This window comes from Gadus macrocephalus, chromosome 8 (genome assembly GCF_031168955.1).
Source record: "Gadus macrocephalus chromosome 8, ASM3116895v1".
In the NCBI taxonomy this organism is placed as follows: domain Eukaryota; kingdom Metazoa; phylum Chordata; class Actinopteri; order Gadiformes; family Gadidae; genus Gadus; species Gadus macrocephalus.
Window position 1 is genome coordinate 5,377,040 of NC_082389.1, and position 26,115 is coordinate 5,403,154.

The 26,115-nt window shown below is 45.4% G+C and overlaps 1 protein-coding gene across 1 annotated transcript in view; it reads right to left on the minus strand.

The window, feature by feature from the left end:
• kif1ab (kinesin family member 1Ab) overlaps positions 1 to 26,115 on the minus strand; it is a 34,663-nt gene continuing 8,548 nt past the window's right edge. The window contains 36 exon segments of the mRNA XM_060058281.1: positions 1 to 990; positions 1,420 to 1,538; positions 2,538 to 2,730; positions 4,115 to 4,234; positions 5,608 to 5,714; positions 6,389 to 6,460; positions 7,171 to 7,410; positions 8,988 to 9,133; positions 9,723 to 9,784; positions 9,880 to 10,013; positions 10,321 to 10,435; positions 10,629 to 10,652; positions 11,278 to 11,383; positions 12,218 to 12,302; positions 12,681 to 12,747; positions 12,844 to 12,952; positions 13,337 to 13,392; positions 13,525 to 13,643; positions 14,665 to 14,755; positions 15,864 to 16,050; positions 16,421 to 16,556; positions 16,967 to 17,052; positions 17,157 to 17,275; positions 17,741 to 17,878; positions 18,280 to 18,458; positions 19,796 to 19,944; positions 20,427 to 20,517; positions 20,720 to 20,792; positions 21,812 to 21,992; positions 22,591 to 22,674; positions 22,877 to 22,983; positions 23,227 to 23,306; positions 23,428 to 23,503; positions 23,958 to 24,037; positions 24,623 to 24,822; positions 25,881 to 25,919. Of these exon segments, the coding sequence (XP_059914264.1) occupies positions 945 to 990; positions 1,420 to 1,538; positions 2,538 to 2,730; positions 4,115 to 4,234; positions 5,608 to 5,714; positions 6,389 to 6,460; positions 7,171 to 7,410; positions 8,988 to 9,133; positions 9,723 to 9,784; positions 9,880 to 10,013; positions 10,321 to 10,435; positions 10,629 to 10,652; positions 11,278 to 11,383; positions 12,218 to 12,302; positions 12,681 to 12,747; positions 12,844 to 12,952; positions 13,337 to 13,392; positions 13,525 to 13,643; positions 14,665 to 14,755; positions 15,864 to 16,050; positions 16,421 to 16,556; positions 16,967 to 17,052; positions 17,157 to 17,275; positions 17,741 to 17,878; positions 18,280 to 18,458; positions 19,796 to 19,944; positions 20,427 to 20,517; positions 20,720 to 20,792; positions 21,812 to 21,992; positions 22,591 to 22,674; positions 22,877 to 22,983; positions 23,227 to 23,306; positions 23,428 to 23,503; positions 23,958 to 24,037; positions 24,623 to 24,822; positions 25,881 to 25,919 (4,016 nt within the window). The 3' untranslated portion in view covers positions 1 to 944.

Sequence of the window (26,115 nt, forward strand, 5' to 3'; positions counted from 1 at the left end):
TGTGTGTGTGTGTGTGTGTGTGTGTGTGTGTGTGTGTTTCTCTGTGTGTGTTTCTCTGTGTCTCTGTCTGCGTGTGTGTGTGTGTGTGCACGTCTGGTGTAATATCCAACCGTAGCCTGCTACTCAAAGCTCCCAGTGAGCTGTGGGGTCGGTTCCAAACTGAGGTAACGTCTAGCGCTGCTTCAGCGGGGGGGGGGGGGGGGGGGGTGAAGAGGACACACTGCAGGGAATGCTATTGTCCCCTCGCTCCCCTAAACCCACAGAGAGGGACACGGGCCTATCTGGGATAAAGACTGCACAAGAAGGGGGTCACGGTATTTCTCTCTTCCTCGTCTGACGATATCCATGGAGCAACAGCGGGTTTGTTTACCATAAGGATGGATTTATATGTACATCAAATATTTGGGGAGGGGTATTTCATGAACCACATCATAAATATCTGGAGGGGAGCATTGGTCTAGGGGATGGGGTCTACAGGGAAATAACTAGATAATGCCAGATGTACTACATGTACTACTGGACGTGGACATAGGAGGACATGACGTGGACATAGGAGGGCAGCTACTGACAACGATTTTCAGTACCCAGTATAAGATAACGTCATGACCGGGGGAATAGTGCGAGGCGTCTATCCTGTGGTCTCTACAGGGCAGGGTTAGGGCGAGGTCAGCAGGGGAACAAACCGTGCAGGGCTCGCTAAGGCAGCAACAAAATACAAATTAATACATGAGTAAAAAAGGCGGCCATTTTGGGATGATTCGTTTTTTTCAGGTGTGTGTGCTGGAGAGTTGTTTGTGACCGGGTGGGGGGGGGGGGGGGGGGGGGGTTACACCGAGCATTATCTGAACGGGCTATGAATACGTTTGTTTATATCTATTTACACGGTGGTCAGAAGGTAAATTAAGCTTGTTTTGTTGTGTTGTTGCGTTGTAGTGTCGTCCGGCTCAAAAGATGGCCGACTGGACTGACTTCCTCCTGGATAGCTTAGACCTGGAGAGGAAAAAACACATTCAAAGAATGGCACAATGAGAGTAAGGTATGGTGTGTTGGAGAAAGTGGGACTCCCCTTAAAAAGGAATTCCAACACAAAGGCAACGTCCTGTTCTATAAAGGATGGTGCCATATAAATTCAATAAATACATTATAAACATGATGCATTTAATTAACATAAAACATAATGTTGATACTGTATTAATTCGATATATATAACTACATTTTAGAATTTAGAATAGGACTTCTTAAACATTGTTTACAAACAGGAAAGATATGAAGAAACAAATGCACTCGTGGTATTGGAAGGAACTCCACGACTTCCCACTTCTCAGCTCAACCATGAGGCCTTGTCCATGAAAACATTAGGTAAGTGAACTCAGAAGCACCTCAGCGCTGGGGAGTCAATCCCCTGATCAGCGAGCTCACCTGATGGTACCAGCCAGCAGAGGGTTAAAGGCATACAGCCAGTCGTGCATCTCCTTGTCGTTGCTGGCCTGGAGCAGGATGCCCCGGTGCTCCGTGCACACCGCAAACGTGTTGGGGGTCTGCGAAACACAGATTACGCTCTCAACGCACGGGAGCGAAACATACAAAGTACATCTACATTTACATCTACATGAAGGGCATTTAGGTTATTTAGCAGACGCATGTATCCGAAGAGCCTCACAATAAGTACATTTGTCAGAAGAAAGAGAAACAATATATCGCTATCGTCGGTACAGTAAGGTTGTTCATAAAGTTCTCCCACTCGATATGTATACTTCCTTTCCCTCGCAAGAACAGGCTAGGAGCCAGGATTATCTGGTGGTACGGTGGTGGTTTCTAGCTTGACTTCGCCAGGCCGACTCACAAAGGCCTATTAATCTGGAACCTCCGAGTTATTTTTCAATTTCCGAGGGGCTTTATCAACGTGCGCAGTCCAAAAGCCCCGTGAGTATGATTTTGATAGATCTCCAACCAATCACAGAAACGAAACATGTGACGTACGATAAGCGCATCTTTCTTATCCAGAAAAGCATAAATTGCAGCTGTTCATTCTTCTTTTAGGGAGAATATACGGTCCACTTTGCTTAACACCGTCCCGATAGTGGAGTCAACGGACAGCCACATCAGCGGCACGACGCCTCAACACTCCACTGTCCAGTCATCGTACCCAACAAAGCTAATAAACCCGCCCTATTATAGATCAACGCTCGTGATTGGCCTGACCCGGGTTCAGGTCTGCTGGAAGTCTGTTTGAACGGAAGGGGGGGCCAGACCATCAGCCAGAGCAAACAGGACACCAGCTCCCAGACACGTCTGGTTCCCAGGCTACTTGTGGGTCTTCCCTCACGAAAAGGTTCTGGACTGAAGTCAGGATTGGGGTCAGGGTCAGGGTAAGGGTTAGGGTTAGGGTTAACTTCAGTGTTTGGATAAGTGCTGGTGTTGGGTCATGGTGAGAGTAGACGTACCCGCAGAAGAGTTTGCTTGTAGGCTTAGGGTTAGTGTTGACTTTAGTGTTTGGGGTAGCGCTAATGTCAGGGAGAGGGTTAGGGGAGACGTACCCTCAGCAGAGTCTGCTTGTCCTCGCTGTATTCCACCTGAGCCGACGACAGGTTGATGACGGCGCGCTCCACGCTGTCCCTCTCGCTGCGGTACAGGTAGACGTAGGGTCGGCGCACCACCACGTAGCGCTTCACCCAGCCGTTGGAGTGCGGCTCCAGGAAGTGGAGGTAGCCCTTCTTGGATACGATGGGGCTGAGGCGGGGGAGGTGAGACTTTTTAGTGAATTTACTGAAAAGCTGTGAAAGAGTCAACAAAAATGCATAAGTCTCTATTTGTCAGGACTTTAAAGCAACTGTAAAGCAACTGTGAAGCCGACTCACTGATCTACGCAATTTGAATTGACCAGCAGAAAAAAATGGGTGTAAACAACACCGGACGGATGCATAATGAAGACGGACGGCAGGACAAAATGATCTCCGCTCTGCAATCTCTTCAGCTCCGACTGTGGTGTGGGTCTGCTCATTGATCAACATAGGGGCGGACTGAAAGCAAATAGGCTCTATGCTTAAGCTTTGATGGGTTTAGGCCAGGGGTCGGCAACCCTAGGCACGCATGCCACCACTGGCACGTGGCAGCATAATCATTGGCACACTTGAGAAAGAAAACAAAATTGCACTTTATTCTGTTTTGGGCATTTCCTCCCAATGCAAATATGTTTAAATGAGTTACTGAAAGCAGTTTTCTGAAATGGGATCAATTAATAGTTTTTAGCCTAAACCTATGTTGTGAGTAATAGAGAAAGAAATATTTAGAATATTGTTGCAAGTGGCCTGTATGCATCGCCTTCACATGGTTTTGCAAAGCTGTACATGCATGGTTCCAACATTCTCATATATTCTTGTTTTTTACATTTCTCACAGTGCAAATATGTTTTTGAATGAGTTTCTGAAAGTGGTGTTTTAAGATGGGACACATGTAATTATAATTTGTAAGCCCATGTTGCAAATATAACAACAAAAATACAATTTAAAATGTTGATGCATGATTGTGGACTATATGGAAATAATACAATTCCAGGTCTTCTGGAAATGCTTTTGGTCGCTGGGTCATAATTCAGCTTAATATTTAATATATTGTTGCTTAAGGCACACTCATTAACGAGAAAATGCCAAACTGGCACTGCATGTGGAAAAGGTGGCTGACCACTGGTTTAGGCCCTCTGAGACTATACTGCATCATTGACCAGTAAAGGGATAAGGAACACACCAAAAACAAAATAAGTCAAGCATTCAATCATGAAAGCTGTAGAGAAGGATTGCACGCAGATGCCTTGCAGACAGGGCCGCTCCTGGCCGTTTCGGTGCCCTACGCAAGCGCGCGGGGGGGCTAAAAACATCTAATTCGCTGAAATTGAGTGATAGGTTATACAATTAAGAACAAACAACAGTGGGCCTCTTCATAACTGATTTTCACATTTTTTTAATTCAATAATAATTCAATAATTTTTTAATTCAGGTACTTGGTGCCCTACGCGCTCTGCGTACTCTGCGTATAGGGAGCGGCAGGCCTGCTTGCAGATCTCCCAATAGCATGCAGCATGGCCCTTTATGAAACCACATGAGCCCTCAGCCCTCACCTGACGCGGATCTCTTGGATGTCTGGAACAAACGTGCATCCTCGCAGGGCCTTCCTCTTGTCCACCGGGCTGAAGGGGTCCAGGTCTGGAGTAGAGGCCCCTGAACCGGGCTCAGTATGTCTACAACACACACACACACACACACACACACACACACACACACACACACACACACACACACACACACACACACACACACACACACACACACACACACACTTAATGTACACTATGAAACAATATGAAGGTTTGAACAAAAGTAATCCTGGATCCAGAAGGCCTACTATGTTAATACATAACTTCTGGGGCGGGGGGAAAACAGAGCGTGGATCAGAAACTAACAACTGAAAGGGGCAGAGTTATTCTATTTTTTTAGAAAAGGATTTGAATTATTGTATTTCTACAGTGGGAAGTGTACACCATTGGATTTAAAACCTTTACAGACATTTATTCTAACTATGTCGTTGTCTGAAGGATGATTTAGCTTGTTTTCCCACTGACTTGAGGATAAGTGTATGCTGGCTGAGTTTCTGTTCACTGTTCGGCAACCCATTTCACCCAGTTGAGCGGTATTCTGCAACCACACTTTAGATTAGATTATTCATAAAGTCTATGAGTAACAACACTATGAATGAACGTCGAAATACATTTGACATTCAAACTAGTTCACTCTCATTCAAAGTCGTACCCAACCGGAAACCTCAGCTCCAGCACTCCTTGTTTTATGACGGTACCCTAACCCTTGTAAATTGTTAAGACTGTAACATTATACAACAACAAAAGACCGTCCTCAGCGCTAGCAAGTTGACCGTTGTCCATCTAGACAGAGTTTAGAGTTTCTTCTTTAGAGATCGACTCTCCTATTCTGCATGACAGGAGAGTTTAATGGGTGATGGTGCAGGGAACCCTTGGGCTCACACACACACACACACTCAAGACAGATAACACACACACCCCCTGGACTCACCGCCTACTGGACTCCCTCCCCCTCCCCGTCCCTCGTTGCAGTACAGTACGCCGTGAGTGATGCGACGCGCCCGCTGGCTGCGTCCTCCTCCCGGGGTCTGAGCCGTGACACCTCCCCTCCCCAACTCCCGTCCCCCCTCCCACATGTGTTTGTGATTTGTTTTTGATATGTTGCTTATGTGTTGAGGTGTTTTTTGCTAATCCCTACACTGTGCCCCCCTTAGAGGAGCATAGTTTGGGGTATTGACATTTTTTTTCCCTCGTCACCCTCTTGTTTAGCTTTTTTAATTTTCTTATCTAACGCGTGCCGCATGTTTCTTATTTAACGAGCGCCTGACAGTCTCTCCGTCCTGTCTCCCCAAACTGTCTTTTATGTTTCTTGGACGGAATGTAACGGGTCTTTTTCGTTGCTCTGTAACGTGTGCAATGACATTAAAGTTTATTGATTGATTGAACCCTTGAGCATTGGTCCAATGTTGTGTTTGCTCAGAGTCGACTGTGTGCCACCGTCAGGACAAACAATTTACCTGATGTCATAGTTCCCCTCGACCAATGAGGGGCAGGTGGAGGACGGGGTGAGTGTGCTCAGGCCCGAGCAAGTGGAGCTCATGAGAGACGCCGACATCTCAGACAGCTGAGCAAACACACACACACACACACACACACACACACACACACACACACACACACACACACACACACACACACACACACACACACAGCACGCACGCACAGCAAAAAGGGACGAACGATTCAACACAAAAAAATACACACGCATTGAGAGATGAGATCATTTGTAAAAAGTATGGCAGACATGCATATATTTACAGGATGTGATACTGTGATATATTCTATACCATCGAAGGCAAGACTTTGTATGAGCCCCATGTTAATAAAGGACATGTCAGAGGGATAGCAGAGGTCTTCCTCAAAGAAGGGGAGATCAGAGCCAGGAACACACTCATGGAGGAGTTGTGAACCAAGGAATAAATAGCAAAGGGGAGGAGAGTTCAAGTGGGTTGAAGAAATGACTCCTTATCCATGTAATGATGAGTGGCAAATAGAATGCAGTATTCGCATTAGGTAGGTAAGGGGACAAGCAAGCAGGCTGATAGGTGTGAGGGGAAAAACAATGAGGGAATAAATATTTAAATTAATAAAACGCCAGGAGGGACTCCAAAGGGAAGGTGCTACAAAGGGGAGGGGCTACAGGGGGAGTTGGGGGAGTGAAGTCAGGTTGAAAGGTCAAAGGTGAAAAGGTGGTGGGGGGGGGTTAAAGGGGGGGGGGGGGGCTGGGCTGGGGCTCACCTTGCTCTCACTGGCACTGCTGCTCACCTGGCTGTACTCCCTGTTGAAGGTGTGCATGAGCAGACGCAGACACTGCGCACGCAGGGGCGAGAGAGGTGCGGAGAGAGAGCGGGAGAGAGAGAGAGAAAGGGGGAGACAGAGAGGAGGGGGGGAGGAGAGAGAGAGAGAGAGAGAGAGAGAGAGAGAGAGAGACAGAGAGAGAGAGAGAGAGAGAGAGAGACAGAGACAGAGAGAGAGAGAGAGAGAGAGAGAGAGAGAGAGAGAGAGAGAGAGAGAGAGAGAGAGAGACAGAGACAGAGACAGAGAGACAGATAGAGAGAGATAGAGAGAGAGAGAGAGAGAGAGAGAGAGAGAGAGAGAGAGAGAGAGAGAGAGAGAGAGAGAGAGAGAGAGAGATTAATGTTATTCCAGATAAGAAGACGATGACAGCGGGGACTTCCAGGTTACTGTGTAGTGTATCTAACTAGCAGTCAGCTGAGTGTATTCAATCAGCAATCAGCCGACTCAGCGGCATCACAAGAGTTTTACATGTTTTTTTTTTTTTTTGGATTTGATGGAAATTTATGCATACATGTAAACCGATAATAATCGGTTTATTATATCGATAATAATAAAAATACAAAGGACACTATCAAACATATTACATCTTAAACAGAGCACAATACATTCAAATTATTATTATGTAATAAAATCACAAGTATATGATGATAATAATAATAATAATAATACAGAGGTCTTAGAGGACTGTAGAGGACTCTAGAGGACCGGAGCAGGGTAGTCACCTTGGCAGCCAGCTCCCTCTGCCGCTGGTTGGGGCTGAGAGGGACGGGGCTGAGGGGGGCCAGGCTGAAGGGGGCGGGGCTCTGTGGGGCCGGGGGGCCGGCCACGGTGGGGCTCATCACGGGGCTCAGGGCGGGGCTGAGCTGGCTGGCGTCGCTGGTCTTGTAGAGCGCCTCTTGGCCCGCCTGCAGCGTGGCCTCCAGCTTCTCCCTTAGCAGCAGGTAGTGCCGGGTCTTCTCCACCTGGGGGCACGCAAACGCACACAGAGATACACACACACACACGCGCAAATGCACATACACACACACGCACGCACGCACACACAAACGCACCCACGCACGCACACACGGAAGAACGTGAGCGAATCAGAGAGACAAATATTGTTACCGTCGCTGTTATTATTGAACCTATTTACAGCTAACCTACAAATGCTGTCCGATTTAAGTGAGTTTGCCGCCCTCTAAAGGATGGTGTAGGTATGATGAGCAGCATAGCATGTATAATTTTAGGCTTGACGCCCCAAACACAAGAGAAATAAACTAGGGCTGTCAGTTAAACGCGTTATTAACGGCATTAACGCAAACCAATTTTAACGACGATAATTTTTTTATCGCACGATTAACGCAAATTCATATTTAAAAAAAATATATATATATTTAAAATTCTTTGGCTCAAAACAAAGAGGCAGTAGCCCGGCTGCTATGTTCAAGGCAGTATGTTTGTATGATCATCGTTTAATTGCACTATAGGCTTTTTTTTTTGTATCTTCCTGTTTTGATTAGTATATGCCAATGTTGTTATCAATAAAAAAACATTTGCACAAGGCAAGCCGATGCACTCCATGTTGATGAGAGCATTAAAAGAAATCAAGGGATATTTAGCATAGAAAAAAGATTTGCGATTAATCGCGATTAATTGTGAGTTAACTATGACAATAATGCGATTAATCACGATTAAATATTTTAATCTCTTGACAGCTCTAAAATAAACATCAATAGTTGGTATCTGTCCACTGCTTCAAAACATATGCCAGCACTCCAACACACACACACACACAAGACGTTTTTACACTGCCAAATATGCCCGTCTTAGGCACGCCTTTTTCCCAGCATGGTCCGCGCGTTTCGTTCGTCCCTTTTTGCTTTGAGTGCGTGCGTGCGTGCGTGCGTGCGTGCGTGCGTGCGTGCGTGCGTGCGTGCGTGCGTGCGTGCGTGTGTGCGTGCGTGCGCGCATGCGGGCCCGTGTGTGTGTGCGTTCGTGCGTGCGTGCTTGCGGGCGTGTGTGTGTGGCTCAGCTGTCAGAGATGCCAGTGTCCCTGATGAGTTCCACAGAACACCAACGAAAACATACCCACACACACACACTCCAACACACACACACACACTCCAACACACACACTCCCATACCCACACTCCAACACACACACACACACACACACTCCAACACACACACTCCCATACCCACACTCCAACACACACACACACACACTCCAACACACACACTCCCACACACACACTCCAACACACACACTCCCATACCCACACTCCAACACACACACACACACACTCCAACACACACACTCCCATACCAACACTCCAACACACACACACACACACACACTCCAGCACAAACACTCTAACAAACACTCCCAACACACACACACTTCCACACAAACACTCCGACACACACACACACACACACTCCAACACATCAGACTCAAACCCACACAGAACACACACACACACACACACACACACACTCCAACACTCCAAATACTCCAACACACACACACTCTCCGATGGCATCACGGCCCACGCACCTCCTGCAGAAGGCTGAGCTTCTCCAGCTCCCACTGGTGGTCCAGGATGAGGCTGTCGCTGCGCGGCCGCCACCCGGCCAGGTTCTCCTCGCCGCGGACGTACGCCACCGACGTGTCCAGCACGCGCCGACGCCGCCGCTGCATGCCTGCGGGCGGGCGGGCGGGCGGGCGGGCGGGCGGGCGGGACGGAGCGAGGGGGGGGGGGGGGGGGGGAAAGGTAGGTTAGCTAACTCTGCCTGGAGGAGGACGAGGGGATTGAGGCGCAGGTTGGGGGGTGGGACGCAGTGACATTATGGGATGCAGCGCTTTTTTCTCTACGTGTTGTTTCACGATTTTGTCATTGTGAAGGTGCTGGTAGATCAACATTGTTGTGCTGTGATTGTATGATTCATGTTTCTAGATACGTGCATTGATCGTGCATTAAGATTCTTGTCACAAATGAGCACATAGAGATCAAACCGCCCATATAGTGTTGACATATTGAACATTTCGGCTGGGCGTCAAACACACTTAAGTAATGAAATCTAAGGTCACATAATTCAATGTAACGTAATGTAAATAAAATCATTTAATGTCAAATGTCAAGCAATGCAATGTAATCAAATTGACTGTAAAATGATATAATTTAACATAAGGTAAGGCAACGACCAGTAAAGTGACAGCATGTTACTTCATCAGACGTTACGTAACGAAACATACTCCAATTTTATGCAACGTAACATGACAGCATCTGACCTGGACTTCCATTATCTGCCACGTGGCAGAGCGTCACCTCGTAGACCCCCGTGACCCGGTTGCTAAGGGAACAAGAGATAAAGGGACAGAAGGTTTGAACGACAGCATGGATCAACACCGTCGGGCAGGGAGCTGAACGGGAGGGGGGTCCCCCCACCTCTCTGAGGGCCGGAGGCATCCGGTGCTGAACAGGTTCCTGATGGAGCGCGGGGCGGGCAGCTTGGCGTCGCGGGAGTAGAACACCACGCAGAAGTCCTTGGTGATCACGGTTGGCTGCGTGCAGTTCTCCATCTGGGGGAACAAAAAAACACACAATGGGTGGGGTTATGTCGTGACACGGCTCATATGTTATTACACGCTATAGTCTGAGAGAGAGGGGGGGAGAGAGAGAGAAAGAGAGAGAGAGAGAGAGAGAGAGAGAGAGAGAGAGAGAGAGAGAGAGAGAGAGAGAGAGAGAGAGAGAGAGAGAGAGAGAGAGAGAGAGAGAGAGAGCGAGCAAGAGCCCGAGCGAGAACAGGAGTGGTCTCAGGCCAAAACACTCTGGGTCAAACAGAGACGGCTGGACTACAGAAACACCCTGCTGTTGTCGGGCTCCTACCTCCAGGTAAGCTGAGAGTGTGATGTAGATCTTCTCTCCGTATGGGGTGACTCGGTTCAGAAGCAGAGAGTTGTGCATGGAGCTGTCCCAGGCCGCCTCAAACCGGTAGAAGGTCCTGCTCAGAGCGGGTCAGGGGTGGTGGGTGAGGGGTGGAGAGAGGAAGAAGGACGGGAGAAACAGTGAGCTCACCGTCATGCACGCGAGAGCCACGGTTTCTACAGGGACGAATAACGGTTTGAGATATTTTTTGTTTTGCAAAAAGCTGATGAAACGACAAAACGGAGAAAGAAAAGCGATCAGCGTACTACCTATGGTCAACTCCCAAGGAGACACTGGCGTGAGCGTACGGGACAAGCACAGGAGGTTAGTGGTTAGGTGTGTCTAGGGAAATACAGGCTGAACAGCAAACCATCAGAGGCAACCAAAAGGTGGGTGGCACATTAGGAGCCCTGCAGCTTTGAAGCGTCAACGAGGCAGTCGTCAATAGGGAATTCCTCAGTTATCAAGCGCTGTTCGTGCATGAAGATTCATCAGTAAACTGTTCAACTGTTCATCAGTTGTCAATTATCAAAATGATTATTAGATAATGGTGTATAAATGTATGCCATATAATTCTTTGGTTTTGGTTTTCATCCAAGGGATAGTTTATATCTGATTATGAATTGTTTACTGATCATTTAGGAACAATGCTTTATAAATGCTGAATTCATTCATATTTACTTCTACTTAATTAATGCTTCAGTTGCAGCTGTCCTAATGTGCTACGAAAAAAGTGAGAACATAAGCCTGTTCACAGTCAAAGCGTGTAGCATAGGATATTATTAAGCAACATAAATTAGGTTTGGGTGCATGAGAGACGACAAAGCACAAACGATAAATAAGAAAGATAAGATAAGGAATATAAATACATAGTCTACAATACATAAAGCAGGAGTAGGAAATGATCTGCTTGTATACTTGTCGTCGTGCTTGGGCCAGTAGTATCCAGAGGAGAGGATGTTGAGGGAGAGGATGTTGGGGTCTATGATAGTCTCATCTGCTTCTGGGGTGTTTCTGATGCGACCTGAGGGACAAATGCATGGAGGAGAGGTCAACAAGGAAAGGTTGGGAAGTCAAACTAAATTCACATGAATGGCCAAACCATTCCACTGAGAACATTGAACCAACAACAGAGGTAGTTAATGCAAACAAAGGGTGAATATCCCCCGATTATATTTGACACATTACACATAATTCTGTATGCATTAACATTTTATTAACCTTTACGATAACCTTTAAAGAGACCCTATTATACTACTTTTCTGGTCTTAATTTCTTATTAATGACTCCTATAGCGCAACCTGACACGAATCACAGCACAAAAAACGACGTCGATTTTCGGGAAACTCTTCCTCTCATCTGGGCGCTTTCAGCCTTCTCTGTCAACGCTCGGTTTCGTCCTTCTCCGCCCCCTCGCCCCCCTCCTGCCAACCCAACTCCGTTGTGATTGGTTTCCTTTCCTCGAAGCGTGCGCACGGGCAGATTTGACCAGGCATATGGGGGCGCGGCAGGAGTGCCTCTACGTAGATGATTTCCCGGAAATGTGAACAAGTGAATCGCAAACGTTGTTCCGAGTGTTTAGCGCTCTGCACAGCCACCCCAGACTGTCAGCAGGGAATACGTCGAAATGCATGTACGTCATTATTTGACACTTTAGTATGCTTAAACATGACTACCAATCATTATAACAACGTTTATAGGTCATAAAAGTCGAAAAAGCATAATAGGTCCCCTTTAAGATAACCTGATTTACCGATGGGGAGAAGTGGCATACATTTTCTTGGCTATTTTTAGATCTATGTTTCTATGTATATATTGCACTGGCAACTAAATAGCCGTGAAGTATTTGATTACTCACCGACAACAAGCTCCTTCACTTCCTTCCACTCAATATCGTTTCCTGTTTCGTGCGCTATGGTAACGGTAATCCTCCTTTGAATTCCCTGCAGAAACACAGAGAGAGGGAGACAGACAGAGAGACAGAGATGGAGAGACAGAGAGAGAAAGAGAGAGACAGAGAGAGAGAGAGACAGAGAGAGAGAGACAGTTAGAGAGAGAGAGAGAGAGAGAGAGAGAGAGAGAGAGAGAGAGAGAGAGAGAGAGAGAGAGAGAGAGAGAGAGAGAGAGAGAGAGAGAGAGAGAGAGAGAGAGGCAGATAGACGGAGAGACAGAGAGACAGACAGAGACACAGAGAGGATGCTGTGATACTGGCACTGTAGAATGTGAAGATTTTAACTTTCCCAAGATCGATAAACAATAAGACGAGATTGGTTTGGCGTGGTGACAGGCCAAACAGGAAGTGGGCTTGAACAGGAAGTTACCTGGTGCAAGAGGAAGGTCCCGTGGCAGGGCATGCCACCTCGATGGTCCACCACAGAGGGGATGTAGCTGATGGAGAGAGCACAAAACCACAGGCTTAATACCGCCTCTTGGCCACGTCCATGTGGGCCTATTCTCACTAGTCACAGCACAACGAGGACTCACTCTCCGTTGGCCTCCAGCTCACAGATCTCGAAGAAGGCCATGAGGTCGTACTTGGAGTGGCAGGGCCCGGCGGTGGAACGTTTCAGAGTGCTGAGCTTGGTGGCCGGCACTGAGGGAAGGACATGTGACGTGTGAGGGATTGCGTTCATTCAGGAACACATGCAGCACATTGACATGGAAAGATTCAACATTTTCATTCATGCAAAGGCAATTGAGTTTGGCTCATGAATTCAACTCCTGAATCATGTATAATTATTTCACAACTTCTTCGGAGCATTGTAAAATTGCGTGCGAGGAATTAGACTAGAAAGGTTTAAAGTGCAAAACACAAAACACACACTAATCTGTCAAATACTATTTACAGATGTTTCTGTGATTGAGATGAATGCTACTTCATCAATCCAATGTAAGCGCTATATTGAATTCAAATATTAGCATTAAGACCAGCTTGTGCTATCATCTATGATAGTGAGAGCATCATGGATCTCCTCACCTGGTTTGGACAAGGGCATCACCCTGGGGAACTGTCTCCTGGATGGTCTCAGGGGACTAGAGGAGGAGTGGAAGAACCAACAACCAAGGAAACAAGTAGGGTCATTATTCCTGGTCCGTCACAACCCGTAACAAGGCAACACGGTAATCAGGGGGGGGGACAGACAGCGTCTCTCTCCGCCGTCTCACCTGATCATGTCTTTGCAGAGGGGGGGGAACGGTTGTTTCTGATAGTGTCCGAAGACCTCAAACACGATGGGCTGCGTCTTGATGTACTCCAGGAACCACTTGGTCACCTCCACTGTGATCTGGCACACACCCCAGACGATGCAATGTGTTAGTTTAAACAACTGAAATCACAATAAACTTAAGGCTACCGCTAGACAAATAGATGTCATGGGTGTGACTTCCATTAGCTTTTTGTTGTCTTTGGCGACACCTGTGGCGATAAGCAGTATCTTTCCCCATTGACATTGCAGTTGGTTTACTGCCAATGTCGCAACCCCGACTGATATATCGGCAGGCCAATATTATCGGCCGATATTAGGCATATTTCAAACTATTCGGTATCGGCATTTATAATGGCCGATAAATTAATATAAAAAAATAAAAAAAAGTTTGTCCACCAGAGGGCTCTAACGCCCCAAACCCGCTGAATCAGCCAGAGTTAGGCAGAATGAATGAGATCCTCGGTGTTGTTCTAGTCGATAAGCATGACTTAATTCATGACTACCATGTCCAGTTTTGCTGTTGTTACGTGTTAGCTGAGAGTGAAAAGGATTTAAAGGATAACTACAAATAACCAATGTTAAGGAAATCTGTTTGTTTTGTTGCACGTTTCTGGATATTTTTTTATATATCGGCATATCGATATATATACAAAATATTCGTATTGTATCGGCCTTAAAAATCCTATATCGGTCGGGCTCTAGCAACAACACCCGGTTTCTACAATTCATAATACTGAAAATGCAGTGGCTTAATCCCCTTTGTGTAGATGTCGACTTAACATACATTTATTTACATGAAAATCTTCGAGGTACCCAGTTTAAACATAAAATGCACTATAAAATATATATACATGAGCGGGGTCAGGCCTTACATTCTGAGGGTGGTGGAAGCCCAGTGGTGGACCCAGTGTGTAACCGTTACGGGGCTTACATTCTGAACGTGGACCCAGTGTGTAACCGTTACGGGGCTTACATTCTGAACGTGGACCCAGTGTGTAACCGTTACGGGGCTTACATTCTGAACGTGGACCCAGTGTGTAACCGTTACGGGGCTTACATTCTGAACGTGGACCCAGTGTGTAACCGTTACGGGGCTTACATTCTGAACGTGGTAGAACCCTAGCGGAGGTCCCCTCCCAGTGTTCTTCAGTGGCTCTGTGGAGAACGCCTCGTCATGGCGGTGGATGAAGCTGAACGCAAAACAAAAACGTTACAAATATTACTTACTGAGTAGAAATTATTATTATTCATATATTGTATCCTTTTTTTGGCTTTATGAAACACTAAAGTGTTTCATACAATTTACAATATAAGAATAAGCATCATCACGTTAAAGATGAAAAAATGATATATACATATATATATATATATATATATAGTCTAACAACCTTCTTAAAGGTTGCTTGGTAGCCTCGACAAAAACAACAACAAAAAAAACACATATTTTTAGCGGACAAGGATAACACTGTCCACAAGCCAAGAGTTCATCTGAAGACAAACTATGTGGAACGTCAGAGGCCCGCGGTTCTTTGCCTGCTGTTGAGGTTTATCACCCCCGGCAACGACCTTCAACAACGGTTTGCTTCATGGAAATGTTTCCTTTGTTTTGAAATGGTTTACCATATTGCTATATTCAACTAAACATCATAGTACTATAATATAGCCTACCTTAGTAATAATAAAAATTAATCAACCAAAAAATCATAGTACAATAATATCTAAACTACTCCTCATAGTACTAAAATAGATCAACATCTCATAGTACTATAATATATAAATTACACATTCTAGTACTAAAATAGATAAACATCCAAGTACTTTAATATATAAACTGCTCATCCTAGTACTAAGATAGATAAACATCAAAGTACTTTAATATATAAACTGCTCTTCCTAGTACTAAAATAGATAAACATCTAAGTACTTTAATACATAAACTCCTCATCCTAGTACTAAAATAGATAAACATAAAAGTACTTTAATACATAAACTCCTCATCCTACTACTAAAATAGATAAACATCAAAGTACTTTAATATATAAACTACTCACCCTAGTACTAAAATAGATAAACTAAACATCATAGTGCTATAACATATCAACTATTCACCAAAGTACTAAAACAGATCAACTAAGCATTATAGCACTGTCTCATCTAGTATACTTAGGCCCAATCCCATTTCAACCCCTTACCCCTTCCCCTTACCCCTCCCCCTTGTTTTGAAGGGGTAAGGGTAAGGGGTAGGAATGGGATCGGGCCTAGTTCCCCACCGTGGGGGCCTCGGCGCGGCTGACTCACTTGAACTGGCAGAAGATGTCGGCGTACTCTGCAGAGATGCTGGAGGCCTGGAGGACCGTCACCCTGAAGGTGAAGGTGCTCCCCACCTTCAGGTGGCTCAGGGCCTTCTCCTGGGACAGCTCCAGGGCGTCCAGGCCCGGACCCAGCCCCAGACCCTTCAGGGGGCTGAGGGGGGGCTCTGGGGTAGCTACGTGTAGACACACATCAACGGGTTCACGCATTGGTACACAGATATGCATGTGAAGATAGATAAATCAAGAGTTGTACAAAGGATAAAGATGTCGCATCAGATAAAGTCGTAGACATATATATATATATAGCTCTAGTTATATATAGATATGGATGTAGGCATTTATATAAATATAGATAGAAAGATATGAATAAAGATATTCAAATATAATTACAGGTATAAAGATATAAAGAGAGATATACATAAATAAATATAGGCAAACGAATAACCATAGATGTAGGTTAAGAGATACAGATCCATTTGCAGATATAAACACATGTTGATACAGATATAAAGGACTGAACAGACAGTATTGAGCAGTGCTGACCTGAGCAGGTGTTGTTGTTGACCTCGTCGGCAGAGATGCCCACCTCGGAGGACGGTCCCTGGCCCTCTACGATGCGCAGCTCCTCCTGGGAGCTGTGGGAGTAGGGCAGACCCCCCGGGCACGTCTCCGTCTGGAACTGAACACAACACACCCAACTCGGTCACTATCCACTACTGGATAGGTTGGATTCTAAACGGAGACGGAGATATCGTTACGAGCGCGATTAGACGGTTGAATCGCCATTCAACGTAAGGGGAGGAATGTTTTGATATGTGTCTAAAATTAAATCAATAGTAGAGGTGGACTAGTGTCTGTCATTCGTAGGCTAATTGTATTCCCTCTCTTTTGTTGACGATGTGCCAAGAACAATCAAATGGTAGTGATACATACAAAGGGAATTCTAGCAAACGACACATTAGCAGACTTTTTAATCCAAAGCGACTACATTTGGAGTCCTGGTTATAAGAACATTTGCCAGAAGAAACATAGCAGAATTTTAAAACATGTCAAGTTCGTGGGCTAAGCAGACACTTGTTGTGAATCCACCTTCTCAAACTGCTGGTCCTCGAAGGATATCTTGGCAGTGCCGGACTGCCTCACGCCCGAGCCGTAGTCTGGGGCCTCTTCGTCGGCTGAGAGGGGGGTCATAAGTGAACAGAGGTCAGACATAAGACACACTTACACCGCTTCGAGTTGAACCAAGGTCTGAACGAGGAACTTATCCCGAGGAGGGTACCTGAGATGGCTTGGACGGCCACCCTGAGGAACCCCTTCACCTCTCCCTTCTCGCTCACGATGGCCACGCGATGCACCAGCGGCACCGGGTACAGCAGGTTACTGAGGTACACAAAGGCCCTGGGGACACGCGGGGTCAGAGGTCATTGATCAGGGTTAGGGCTAGGGTCATTCACTGTAAACGCTCTGAGAACATCGAAATTAAAACATCTAAAAAGGGGAAGGGAACCGCTAGAGATGAGGTTTCTGTGGGCAGGGTGGTGCAGTGGCTGGGGTGTTTGGAGCTCCATGCTGGGGTACAACGGTTTGAGTCTGTCTTAGAGCGGGATGCCTGTACCAGCTCCATCATGACATGTATCCGATGTGCACAGTAAGCTTTGGATAAGGGCTAGTATATAGTAAACAAATAAAAATAGTTAGAAAAAGAAAAAACACTGGTGAGGACGTGTGCACAATATATAGTCGAAGGAAGAGAAGATCTAGTCATATGCTGGACTAGTTGAGACTAACTACTGGAAGTAGTTAATTGTAAAGGTTTCGTTCTTCAACAGGTCAGTCCACAGAGTCCCAAGAGCAGCGACTAACCTGCCCACCAGACGGAACCAGGGGAAGCGGTCGTAGAAGGGGTCTCCCCCGGTCAGGGCGGGGTCGCACTCCTCCACGCCACTGTTGGGCACGTCCGCAGCTCGGTCATACATCTCCCTCATCAGGTCAAGCCTCTGCCTGCAGGGGTCGAGTACACACACACACACACACACACACACACACACACACACACACACACACACACACACACACACACACACACACACACACACACACACACACACACACACACACACACACACACACACACACAAACAATTAAATAAATGCTTCTCCTCTTTCCTTCAGTTCCTCTCTTGCTCTCTCTCTCGTCCTCTCCGGCCCACGCACGCACACACACACCGAACACACACCGAACACACACACACACACACACACACACACACACACACACACACACACACACACACACGCACACACACACACACACACACACACACACACACACACACACACACACACACACACACACACACACACACACACACACGCACACACACCCCTAGCCCTTACGTTACCTGAGTTTCTCCAGAGTCCAGTAGTGTGTGGCTCCATTCTTCTGGTCTTGGACCTCGACTGCGACGATGGTCTTGGGGAAGGGCCTCCTCTCCCTCTCCTTTGCCGCGCTGGCGGGCAGCAGGTCGGGGGGCAGCGGGGAGTACAGGGTGTCGGTCAGCAGCACAAACTGGAACTGGACCTGGCAGAAGGAAGATGTCAGAGACAAGACTGGCAGTTAGCATCAGAAGGGCTGGCGTTCTCTGACTGGACGTTAGCATTAGCATCAGAAAGGGCTGTATGTACTCTGACTGGGCATTAGCATTAGCATCGAGGTACTGTATGTACATTAGCCTAAGCATCAGAGATGGTGATTGATAGCCTGGCTATTGACAGACCAAGCTCAATCGTAGATTGCACGTTGGTCTGGGGAAGCTGCCGTTATTTTCTTCAGCACAAGAGGCGTGATCAACGGGCCAAAGTTCAAATGACTCTGTACGCAATTGGCTGCTTGCCGTCGCTTCCCTGTCATCCCTACCGCAATAACGTGTCGGAAGCAGAAAGAAATGTATTGCTCTTCTCCAGACCCTTCTGCAGGGCGAACTCAAATCGTCGGCAGAATGGGCGGGGCTACCCAGTCTAGGTGGATGTACTCTGATGGCACATTTCCACCGGAGGGTTCGGTTCGGTTCGCCTCAGTCCGGTAGGGAGGGGGCGGTATAGCCAAGCTCAGTTCCGAGGTCGCGTTTCCACCGCTGACAGTACCCCTATGGTAGGCCAGATGTCGATCGCCGCGGCAGCTTCGTAAACATCGTGACATCATAGCAGCGCGACACAGTGAAGCCTGCTCAATAAAAACAATAGGCCTAAATAAAATAAAAACAATAAAAACTGCCCCATCAAGCTCCCTCTGCACGTCTTCCTAACCCAAGAATGCAGAGGAACGTCTCCACCTCCATGTTCGCCCAAGTTAAAGTTTTGCGCGACATGTCCATTGTCCAGAATAATACCTTACGGGTATGCCTACTGTTGGTTTATTTTTATCCCCATGTCGCCCGGAAGTGACCATTCTGTCTACCAATCAACGGAGGGCGTGTGTAGCTCGAACTTGCCGGCACACTTTCAGGCGTGACGTCTCAGTACCCGAACGGAGGAGTACTGGAGACGAGTGCGAAACGAGTACGGCTCAGTCCGGGTCACGCCCACTTTTGGCGGTGGAAACGCGTACCGCGCCGCACCTTGGCGAACCAAACCGAACCCTCCGGTGGAAATGCGCCATAACTGTACATTAGCATTAGCATCAGAGGTACTATACGTAGGCTATTCCGGATATTAGCTATTAAAAACGTTTGCTTACTTTAAATGGACAATGATTCCTGTACACATTTATCTTACACAATTGTTGATACAATTCACAACTTTCAAAATAGGAAATATATTAGGAAACAAAAAGGTGAACATGTCCCTCCGCAGTAGAAAGGACACAGTATGGCGGACACCACCTCAATCGCCTTAGAAAACACAGAAGGCTACGTTTACCTTCTTCTTGAGCTCCACGCTGATTGCGTTGGCCTCCTTGAGGAAGATGGCGTTTCCCCAGAGCAGGTCGCGGAGCGAGGTGAACTGGTAGAAGCGCCACTTCCGGAAGGCCCACAAAGCGAGCTCAGTCTCGCGTGGAGTCCACGGCACTACAAAGGGAAAACAGTTCACAGCGCCAGAAAAGTTTATCAAATTAACTAAAAATAAAAAAAGAAAGAAAGAAAGAAAATGTAAGAAAAAAAAAGAACAAAAAGAAAAAAAGAAAATAAATCATCAAAAGTAAAAAAAAATACAAAATAAATTATAATAAATAATAAATAATAAAATGTAGATGAATAATCAATGATACAGAAAATTGCGATATTTCATTGCAGGAGACTTCTGATGATGGTTCTATCAGAAGCACTACTCATATACTGATCTGATCTCTAAACTCTTCTGACTTCTGACCCCTCATATATTTTTTTCATATACCTTACTTTTCAATACATTAATATTCACATTCAGGCCAATTTCACAGAGCCTTTTATCTTAAGCGACTTACACTAAGCAGATTTTTCTGAAGAAAATAACATAATCAATATTATAACCAAGGTGACTAAGAAGGTTGAGTGGATGATGAACTTCGTACCTTCCTCCTCTGGCTCCTCTTCCTCCTCGGGGGACTCCAGACAGCGGGAGTCCACTTGTTTCTGAAGAGCCTCCAGTTTGCTCTCATAGTCCTGGAAATAAAAAAAAACATTACGACCAACCCCCCAAAAGTGTAGTCAAATGAGTCCGATGACCCACAAACCAACTTCACACAGCAGTAAGGTAGTGAGTTGCCCAAGTGGACTTACGGCAAATACAGAAAGCGGTCAATGGTTAGACAAATTGTACAGGCTCACACAAAGAAATAGTTTGCGGAAAAAATTGGACTCTTACCAGTCGCTGCTGCTCAAGCAGATTGCTGGCCTCTTCCCTCTCCTTGCGGTACTGGTCCTCAAGCTCCTGCAGTCTGGAGGGGTTAACAACACTTTATTCTACCCCTTCATTCACACACTCTACTGGGAATAGGACTTGTACATCAGAATGCATCATGGGGTTTTTCGTTTTGGCGATGCTCCGCCATTTTGTGATGACTCGTGAGAGTTGGAGTAACATAAAATCCTACATAAAAGGCAATCCAATTTCAGTTTTTTTACCAAAACACAATTTCTACCATCAACATTTGCGGAGGCACGTCCCCTTTTGGTCGTAGTATATTTCCCGTTTCTCATTGGCTAGTCATTGTTATTGTTAGCTACATTAGCCTCTTTATTAAACCCGCTCGAAAACAAACAACACAACTTTACATTGTATTGCACGCACAGCAAGACCGTGCAATGCATAAATTGGTGACCAGCATAAAGTAGCAACGTAATCAAGTGTGTAGAAGCATTTAAAATCTACATTAAAATGACCAACGTGATACAAACACAAAGGAAATTACGGGCACAGCCATTTTTGTTGACGAGTAGTACATTCAGCCTCACTGAACTCGGTCTACTTTCAAAGTGACGAGATATTACGACCAAAAGGGGGCGTGCCTCAGTGAAATGCCGCAAGAAAGCTGGGGGATTTGCGACTTACAAATTGCACGTACCGGCGTACCATCTAAATGGATTACAGCATTACTATAGACCCTTTAAATAAGAGCCTCTTTGTAGGACAAACACAAGTGTCGCTAATAATAATAATAATAAGCTAATAATTATGGGTCTTATTACTAGAGACACCTGTCCACGCGTCTGTGCAAGAGGGCTATTCAATTCATGCTGTAAAGGATCACTTTACAGTACTACAGTACCCAACTTACATTAATACTTCTACTATTGTTTTTACTTAATAATCATAAAAATTGCAATCATAAACAAAATAATTATAATTAACATAATAATCATAATAAATGGTTTACGTAAGCAGAGATCTTATCGTAATCAAAGTAAACATGGTCATCATTTTTGGGGTTGGTTTTCAAGATGGCCGACCACTTGCCTCTGCTCCATCTCCTGCTTCATGTCGATCCCCTGTTTGTCCAGCAGCTCCCTCTGAGCGAACGCCCAGTCCACGGGCTCCACGGGGGTCTCCGCGCACGGGGTCCTCTCCCGCTCCATGCGGGCCTGCTCCGGGTCGTTGAAGCGGAACACGTGGCTCTTACCCATGATGATGCGGTTCCCTGGAGGAGTCCACGTCAAACGTGTCAACGTTCAAAAAGAGTAACCCTAACCCTAACTCGAAGTCTAACCCTAACTCTAACCCTAAACCTAGCTCTAATCCTAACCCGAACCCTTATCCTAACCCTGACTCTAATCATTGAGTCATCATGTCTGGAGGGTTATGCAGAGGTTAAATGTGGAATAAACATAATAATAAGGCTGTTCATATGTTTGTGACCCTGATTAAAGTAAATTAGTCATACCATGAAAATAAATTGTAAATATTTACAGAGTTTACTCACAGAATACTCAAACAGTATAGCTAAATTGAGTTGGCAAAACAATTAATAGACCATTTTCACAGAGCTATCTTCACAATTTTTGTCTACTACCCTCCCAATACTACAAGGATCTATTAACTAACTTTCTGTACTTTTCCCATCAACTTAGCTGCATCTCATCAATTGCAACTTGGATAACTAAATCAGTACACATTATAAATGACTGGTTAATTAATCACGATTGAAGCAAAAACCATTTACCATTAAGCATTTCTATTTGATTCAAATAAAAATCCTAAATTATCTATTATTTGGGTATATAAAGTTTTCTGCTTACCAGACTTTAACACAATGGGGGTGGTCACTCTCTTGCCGTTGACATAGGTCTCTGCGCCTTCACACGGGTCCAGGATGACATTTCCTGTTGCAGAAAGATATTAAAAAAAAAATATAAAAACTATTATATGACCAATGAACACACTGTTATTACATAATGTAACTGGAAAGGAGCCACAAATCCGATTCACTCATGGTGGTGAACCTCGGAATTTTGATATTGATATTGATTGATATTTTTCCTATTTTGCTGTCATGTAACGGATAGGGAGAGCAGAGGTGGTGACCTTCTCCCTGGGGCCCTGTGCTGCTGCTGAACGTGCAGTGTTCATCCTGGATGAAATGGCCGCTGAGGACAATGTCTTGACGGGTCTTGGCGTCGTCCCGGCCAACCCTGGGCAAAGAAATAATTGTCGATATAATCAGTTGACATCATGGTACAATAATATCAAATATTGAAAAGGAAAGTGAAATTAAGGAAAGTGAAATTAAGGCAATCCTTTCTTTGTTAGGAAAAAATTGTAGAGAGAAAATGATGTAATAAATGATTGTATATATAACCAGTTAAAATAGTGGTACAATAATGTCAAATATTGAAAAGGAGAGACATTGTGTGAGACAATAAGGCGATCCTTACTTGGTGACGCCGTCTTTGATGTAATACAGGAGACACTCAGACATCAGTGGGTCTTCGTTGAGGTTCACCAAATGAGGAGTCTAAAGCCAACCAAGTGAGCGGGCAAATTAGCAGCCGTTTCGTCTGTTTATTAAAAGTATATAAAAAAGTATGGGGTTTATTCCAATGTGATGAATACGCACGTTTTCCTGAATATCTCACCTTTTTCGGGGAGAAGACGCCTACGGTGCCCCCATCTTCCCTCATGGCCACGCCCATCTCAGCAAGCAGGGCCTCTCTGGACGATCACAGAGAAACATTCACATTCACTTATTGTTTCCTTTTCATCTTTCAATGATAAAGCAACAGGATAATGCTATATACAGCGTTGCTATATGTGTGTGGGCAAGGATGCTGCAATCAATTATTCTCTATTTAGTAAAAAAACTGTTGATTAAATTATAAAAATACATTAGCAGACGATAGTAGACTATAGTTAATTTAAGCTTAAGATTCCCTCAAACAGAAAATCCTTGTATTCAAGTAATATTTTAATAATAAGAATATGAATGTGAATAATCCTGTGTAATTACACTATTTTTACTATTCATATGAATATGATTATATATGATTACATACAATATTGTGTAATAATAATAACATTAATATGAAAATGAAGATGAACAATTCTTTGTGGTAATACTGTTCCATGTGCATGTCTGATACTGAGTTTGAGCTCCATGTTTCCAGACCTCTCCATGCGGATGGACTCAGTGCGTCGCAGCTTTTCCTCCCACGTCACGTTCAGCTCTGCGATGATTTTCTCTGTTTCCTGTGAAGTCGAGGTTGAGAAGTGACTCACTGTAGCACAGTCTCACCCTCCTCCTAGTTACCATCGGATCACACACACACACACACACACACAAGCACGCACGCACACACGCACGTACAAACACCCATGCACGCGCACACGCACACACACACACACACATGCATACACACACACATACACACACACACACAAACTCACAAACTCAACGCACACAGCATACACACTCAACACACACAACACACACATTTTCCGATCCGGCTGGATAACAATAATCATAACACACAACATTTCTACTGCATCTTTCCTACATAAAATGCAGCTCAAAGTGCTATTTGAAGCTTCAAGATAAGAACAACCTTGACGAAAATAAATCAAAACAAATAAGTAGAAACACGTTTTCTAAAATATAGATAATTACTAAACATGCATCCTCCTTTACAGTCGACTCCTCCTTAACCTTCCCTCCGTGTGTGTGTCTGTCAGTCTGTCCGTCCGTCCCGGTGCTCCCAGCACCAGCACCCATTTCCCACTATCCCCGCCCCCCCCGCCACCAGCCCCCAGCCCCCAGCCCCCAGCCTGCCTCACCTTGAGCCTCTCGATGGCCTCCTCGCTGGCGGGGCTGAAGATGCGGTCGTGGAGGTTACTGATGGAGGCGGCCCGGCTGGACAGGGCGGAGAGGGAGGGGGAGGGGCTCATCCCAGTCATGGCGTGGGTTACTGTGGAGAGATCACCCCTTTGATGGCCAGCCTGGCGATTATTCACTGTGTTTTTGTAATCGCACAGGTCTGCCAGAGAAAGAGAGAGAGAGAGAGAGAGAGAGAGAGAGAGAGAGAGAGAGAGAGAGAGAGAGAGAGAGGAGGGAGAGAGAGGAGGGAGGAAGGAAGGAAGGAAGGAAGGAAGGAAGGAAGGAAGGAAGGAAGGAAGGAAGGAAGGAAGGAAGGAAGGAAGGAAGGAGGGGAGGAGCGGAGGATGCAGGGGAGGGGAGGAATGCCAGGAAAACGAGGGAAGGAAATGAACACGCAAGAGGAACGGATAAAAAAAGGAATGAAAAAGGGGGCAGCGGGGAGACGTACAAAACACGAAGAAAAAAAGCTCAAATAATGGATCGTAAAAGCATAGATGTTGTGCTTACCAGAGCCATTGCAGAGATACAGGATAGAAACTTAACGGGACGGGATGCACAATGCGGTCGAGATACTTGCAGCCCCAATGCGTTTTTTGACACCGAAACGGCCGGTTTGGTATGCATTACTTTGCAAGCTCACAAGTCAGAAGCAAAATAAAACAAATGTAGACTATTTAAATGGAGACATGTCCTACTGGTCTAGAGTTATGTAAAATATGTTTGAAAAGAAAGGAAAGCCGATAAAAGAAAAACACCATGCATCTCGTAGCAGGTAGCGTTTTCCAATTTGCTACCAATAAGCTACCACACACATCTAACCAGGACTAACAAGGGCTTTTAAACTATTTCAAAATCACTACCATTGTGAGGACAGACCTCTGAACTGGTACTGCCATAATTATCATTTTAAATTAAATCATTGTTACAAAATGTTCTTTATTTTTTTCAACATGAACATGATAATGGATGTTACTATGGAGATAAGGGAGGTTTAACAAGAAGAGCAACAATCATTAATTTTATGTTTGTTTGCTGTAAAAATATAAAGAGAAGTTCCTTTCAGCCAGTTAGCATTACACTTCCAATGCAAGTCGTATCTTGTCAGACTTCTAACTAGGTGCTAGGTCACTTAAGTTAGGTCTCTGGTGTGGTTGGGTATGGCTGGGAATTGTAGTTTTTTGCAAAGCTCAGGCTTGGCAGGATTTACAGTATACGAACATTTCAAACCAGTGATGACAGGGTCGGTGGATCGATACGCTGATAGGACAGAGGACAAGATTGAGTGTAAGTTACACCCAGGCACTAGTAAAACTAGTAAAACTTGTAAAACTCAACCTCTCTTTTTTCCTGTGTGCATGCACATACAGGCCTATATCCAACTATTCGTATGTGAATGATTAGGAAAATTCCAGCATTCAGTATGTATCAATGTAGATCCAGACGCATTAGTTAC